This window comes from Plectropomus leopardus, chromosome 21, assembly GCF_008729295.1.
Source record: "Plectropomus leopardus isolate mb chromosome 21, YSFRI_Pleo_2.0, whole genome shotgun sequence".
Taxonomy (NCBI): domain Eukaryota; kingdom Metazoa; phylum Chordata; class Actinopteri; order Perciformes; family Serranidae; genus Plectropomus; species Plectropomus leopardus.
The window spans coordinates 11,185,160-11,191,421 of NC_056483.1; the positions used below are offsets into that span (position 1 = coordinate 11,185,160).

Sequence of the window (6,262 nt, forward strand, 5' to 3'; positions counted from 1 at the left end):
AATGTTTTTATTGGGGGAGACAAATGCAAGTTTCAGACACTGAGGGGGACACATCCCCTCAATCCCTCTTAAATTACCTATGCACTGAACTAAATGTATACTAAAACTTTATGCTGCTCATATTTTCTGACATTGCAGCTAAGATGACATTTATCCAAGCTGTAGTGTCCGTCTTTCAAGGCGTATATCAGGACCACAGCCCACTTCGCAGTGACCCCTGCAGTGTTAATCTATATCATGTCAAGACCTGGGTTTCCTGTAAGAGAGTGACTCGCCTCCACTTATGCAGGAGCACATGGCGGAGAGGAAGTGTAGCACCTCCAGTTCTCTGAGCCAGGATCACCTTCTTCACACACGGGGTCACGCTTGTGGGGTTAATTCCTCTGAGAGCCAATCTAAACATAACATCTCAAGATCTTAGTGGGATTATTACATATAGAGGGCTTAAATACTGTAGCTACTCACAGCTGTTTATCATAAACCTTATCATTTTGCTGCTTTCATATCAGTCAGTGCCAAATCACCTCTTTATTTGTCTGTGGACGGCAAAGAAGAAGGCATTCCACTGCAATCTGTAAACGCTTTTTTCATATTAATGGGGAACATATTTTGGGATTAAAAAACTGCTAAATGTAAAAGAGTAAGGTAAAATACACGGGTAATAGATTTTTGGCTTCCCACAATTTGACTTGATTAGAATTTACATAATTTTTCCTATTCCATCTTTAGTCATGCATACAAATGTCCATCTGGTGATAATCACAATATTTTCATGTCCAACGAGTTCAATATGTTTCACCGATTCTTAAATCACCGTCTAAGACCAAACATGAGGTGAAACTATTTTAGAAGTGCATACTCTGAATACTTTCTCAGCAGTGTGACAGTCATCCATGTAATACATTTAAATATCTGGCAAAAACACCAAGTATTCAATATACCGTGTGTACACAAAACCTTTTCTACTATTTCAAATTCCACAACATTAAATATAATCTAATAAGTTTCCTCTTCCTAAACCACTATACTGAACACCCTCCAATTTAGGACGTGGTTTAAATAATGGTAAAAGAAAATCATTATAAGAGGTGGTGCCAAAGCTCATGCGCGTGAGAAAAAACAGACACCTCTGCAGCCCCACTGGGATTGTCTCCTCAGCGATACATGACATCAAAAATATACATTCAGCCATTACAATACCAGAAAAAAAGACACGACACAAACCGAGGCCAAAGCGTCTGTCTGTAAAAAAAGGCAGACTTGGTGAGTGTCTGCTTCGATGCAGAGCAGACACGTTGGGTGAATAGACTCCAGTGTGTATGGCTTCTGTTTCTGCGCTGCATCACTGCCACGCCACGACCTGACGAGCTGGCCGCTCCACCAGAGTGTGTACCACCGAGAGCCAAACTGTGCTGGGAGTGACTCCACAGAGACATCCCACACATGGCAGCCGATTCCCTTTGAGCCTGTGCAGAAGCTTGAGTTTGTTGTTCCATTATGTAATGCTGTGACAGGCTACACTTGAATGACTGACTGGTGCTAGGTTAGGCTGCGCGTTAAATGCAACCATGGTGTGTGTTCAAATGTTGGGCTGCGGAGGAACTCGGGCATAAAGATTTTTAGCAGCTGGCAAAGCATTAAGGGAAACAATGCTGCGTCATATATATACTGTACTATATTTACAAAAGACTGGACGTGTGAGGACAAATGTTGAAATTATACACTTGAGAAATAATTCCCATCTTTATGTTGCATAATAAAGTGAAATAAAATAATGAAATGTTGTTTAGTATGAAATACACATATACAGCAGTTGCACTTTTTATGTTTTATTTTATGCATGAGAGTAATCCTTAGCTACTTCTAGGACAAAAGAATAAAGTGAATAGAAAAACACCCCCATGAGAATTCACAGATAATCCTACCCTTAGCTGTTAAACACAAACCAGTAAGTGCTAGACATGCACAAGACTTCCAGGTGAAATCCAAATCGGCTCGTAGTTGAGGTTTAATTGCCAGATGTGTTGATTTGATTGAAGAGTTTGTCCTTAATGACTTGAGACATCAGGCCATGAATTGCCTCTATGGTTGTCTTGCAGCTAAAACAAACCGTGAGAAAGTGAGAAATGGATTAGATTAGTTTAATTACTGCATCAAAACAGGCACAGCATACAGAGGTATGATGTACACCAAGGCCGCACAATTTGCAAAAAAATAAAGAAAATAAAGCAAACAGATCATTTAGAGATATTGCAATATTAGGCAGAGTTTTTACATTTCAATGAAAAATATAAAAATGATGGTGGTGTGATTTTGTGCTAGGGTCTGCACCAGTATATTCTCTTACATCTGAATTACGATTTGTAAGCCAGGGAACCTCTGTAGACCCACCTTCATTTATAATGGCATCTTCAGTTACCTTTATCATAAAATTGCAGCTCCAACCATTTGGAAATTACACTTGGCCATATTGTGATTTAGATAATATTGTGCAAAATTGGGCAGCCCTAATCTGGTAACAGTCGACTATCAAGAGCAACAAATAGTGAAAGTGTTAATTGTAGTTATTTGTATGTCTCTCTGTGTATCAGATATAACTGCAACTAGTATTAATAAACAGATTAGTAAGCTTAGTTATGATGCTTTGTTGGTTGGTTTGAATTACAAACATATTCAATTAATTAATTTTAGGAAAACTGTAATAGTGCTACAGGTGTACAGTTTTTTTTCTGTTTTAATCACAATACTTGTAAATAAAAATGCTTGAAAGCTCAAAAAACAAAAGTTTAGGAGATGTATTTAATTCTAAGGTAATTCATTTTGATTGGAAATTAATCAGCAGCTATTTAGATAATTAATTAACTGTCTGAATCATTAAATCACTGCACACTAATGTTCTGGGGTTTCCGTTATTTGGCCAGGCAACACAAAACATTTAAAGATGTCTCTTTAATAATTGTGATGGGCATTATTTTCTGTCATTTTATAGAAAAAAAGGTTAATTTATTGAAAATATAATCTACAAACTAAACTAAAAAAAGGGATGTATTAATAACAAATCAGTTGGGTTGTAAAATGCTGAACATGATACAGTAAAAAATATAATGGCATTGATTAAAAGTTCATTTTAGGTGGTATAATATACAGTCAGCATTAAAAAATTGTGTAATAAAAGTTTCCAAAATAAATGATGCTAATGTTTAAATGTACAGCCTTTTTTTTATTATGAAAAAGATTTACCTGTCTCGTGTTGCTTTGGCCAGTTTGTCCTCAGACTTCCTGTCATGTGTGTCCAACCCGAGCATAAAGCTGCCTCTGCCTAGCTGGGCCTCTGACTGCTCCAGCTTCTCCGACAGGTCAAACACCTGGCCTGTGGTGTAGTCCGAGTTCTGACCATCCAACAAACACACACATAGAGACCAACTCATGCACAATTTGCCAACAAAAGCCAGATAACAGATTTTCCACAAAGAAGAAGAATTTTGCAGAATGGCAACAAATCTGTCTAACGGGCTGTAGGAACACTTTGAGTTTCATAGTGAGTGAAAAGGAGTCAGTGAAAAGTTTGCTTAAGGTGAGGTCGTGTTTTTAGTGGAAAAGGTAATTAAAACACAATGACACAGGGGCCCCTGACTAGGGTGACAGTGTAGCAACTGACAAAGCCTGTCACCCAAGGAGCAGCTCGTCCTTGACATCTAGTCAATTCATCTTCATCCAGAATGCCAAAGAGCTAACTGTTTGGATAAGCCTGATGCCTATTTAGACTGTTTAGTCAAGCTCGGGACGGAGTGTCTGCATCCACAATGGGAATTCACATGAGGGGCTTTCAATCTTAAGAATGAACTGCGGGGGGAAAGCTGATGATCCATGGTGAACCACGACAGCATCTCTATCCCTGGAGCTGGGTCCGACTTTAATACTTATACTCCTTGTTAAAAAGTTTAAATTAAGCTTATTACCAAAATCAATAAACAGGGACTCTTGGCTGCTAAGCAGCAATAAATCACAACATCATAAGCGGGTGACTGCATGTCTCAATGAGTTATAGTGTAATAATTAACCATAAATCAAAATGTCAAACAATTAGCCAACGTTTGGTTTTTTGAAGTTGCCTACATACCGTGAGGAGACTTGAGGAACTTAAGGTATTGACCCAATATTTGTTCCAAAGGAGTTCCAGAAGCTTTCTATCAAGGGAGGACTTAAAGTAAGTTACTTCCAAGGCGTAATACCTGTAAAAAACACATCAAAGAAAACCATGATTCACATGCAGTATACAGCCATACAGTTTTAATATCTTTTCAAGATAATTTAACAAAACATTTAAGACTGACTGTGTTAGACAGAAACAGCTGGATCTTACTCAGTCATTAAAGGTAAGTATCATATACAGTATATATACAATATGTAGAGGCAGGTATAATGCATGAATATTGTTATTAGAGTGTGTTAATCTACATTTTGCCAACAGGTAAGTGCAAGTGTAATGTAAGAAGACAGTATTAGGTCCAAAGATTTGTAACATTAAAAATGTGGACTTTCATGCAGAATAGCTTGACACATTTTGACAAAATTAATTGAAATATGGATACATTATATAAAATGTATGTGGCAATCAGGACCTTAGAAATTCAAATGTAAGATTATTTAATGGTTTTTAAGGCCTACTAATAAAATTGAATTTAAGACATTTTAAGACTTCTTAGTGACCTGCACACAACCTTACTATATAAGTACCACAAATAAGGTAAAAAAAAAAATATATATATACAATTCATTAGGCATGTGTAAGTATTTTTATAAATATCTGTATTATGGTGAGAGCGCCATTGTACATATAAATACTTACTGTTTACAGTGAACACCAAAGTCTTCAATCTTGTTCAGGGGGATTGTCTGGTATTCTGAGGGTCCCTCATCGGGAGGTTTGTAACCCTGAAAATCCAAAGAAGAAATGCTGAGAAATAACATCAAATAAAACAGCTCATCTGCTTCGTAACCACATAATTATTACACTAATATAGACAGAAATAATGAGATAAAGGGCAATTGCAAGATCCTGAATTCTAAATTATAAAGCATATCAAATACAAAACAATAAAACACAAATTTCACAAACATGAGCAACAGCACACTTCAACAAATTATTTTATTACGATGAGAATTATAGTCTGAGAAGTGCCGCTAAATGCAGTCTTTGCTGTACCTTTGGGTAGGTCCTAAAGGCGCCAAGGTTGACTTTCCCTGCAGAAATAGTCCGAGTGGGGTCGATCTGTACGAAGCAAAATACAGTAGAACAGGAAAACAAAGTCAGGGGTCACACAAACCTCCAGGGACCACTCAAATCCGGCCACTAGGAGCCTTTTACTACGGCTGTCAGTGTGCTGGAAATACACACTTAATTATAAGACGCCGATGGCATTTAAGCACTGCCGAACCAAATGAAGTGTAAATAGCATATGTGGTTGCAATAGCAAAATATTAATCAGTACTACATGGAAACTTACAACTCATACATCAACAATCTCACCGCCTTCTCAGTTACACACACATTAAGTTGTACTGTCAGAGTTAAACAGAAAAGGTTTTACTTCCCAGAATATCATATTCATGGGGTGCAATTAGAAATCACAGTAAATGAAGAATTTGAAAATAATTACTCTTTCCACAGTCTTACCACAACAGCCACAAAAGGCTCCTGAAACTGCTGGTTGAGCATCTGAGTGCTGACATCTATGCCGGAGAGCCAGCATCCATAGCCTGGGTGACTGTGGTACCAGCCGATCGCATTCTCCAGCCGGCCAACCTGAAGAATAAGAGATAGATGTAAGTCATTATTCAAGGTGTGAAATATAACATTATACAAAAATAGCACTGATAACATTGATCAATTGTTATTGTTTATTGCATTGTATTTGGTGCAGTGTATTTTTTTCTTTCTTTAAGAATGTGCTACTTTATGGGGTTCTGGGTCAATGGACAGAGGGATGGCGCATGTGTAAGCTAATTTCGATTTGTAACATTGGACTTTATAGATCTAACTGAATTGAAATTACTATTTGTTCAGCCCTTTGAGGCATGCTTTGTGATTGGGCTACAGANAATGGACAGAGGGATGGCGCATGTGTAAGCTAATTTCGATTTGTAACATTGGACTTTATAGATCTAACTGAATTGAAATTACTATTTGTTCAGCCCTTTGAGGCATGCTTTGTGATTGGGGTACAGATTAAGTGAGATCTATAAAGTCCAATGTTACAAA

The 6,262-nt window shown here is 37.4% G+C and overlaps 1 protein-coding gene across 1 annotated transcript in view; it reads right to left on the reverse strand.

Annotated features, from left to right (window-relative positions):
- Positions 1 to 1,813: 1,813 nt before the first annotated feature.
- cops5 (COP9 signalosome subunit 5) overlaps positions 1,814 to 6,262 on the reverse strand; it is an 8,290-nt gene continuing 3,841 nt past the window's right edge. Inside the window, exons 4-9 of the mRNA XM_042510447.1 lie at positions 5,678 to 5,806; positions 5,207 to 5,272; positions 4,850 to 4,935; positions 4,121 to 4,232; positions 3,241 to 3,389; positions 1,814 to 2,099 (exon numbers count right to left, since the gene is read on the reverse strand). Coding sequence (XP_042366381.1) covers positions 2,009 to 2,099; positions 3,241 to 3,389; positions 4,121 to 4,232; positions 4,850 to 4,935; positions 5,207 to 5,272; positions 5,678 to 5,806 — 633 coding nt within the window. The 3' untranslated portion in view covers positions 1,814 to 2,008. The remainder of the gene's footprint in view (positions 2,100 to 3,240; positions 3,390 to 4,120; positions 4,233 to 4,849; positions 4,936 to 5,206; positions 5,273 to 5,677; positions 5,807 to 6,262) is intronic.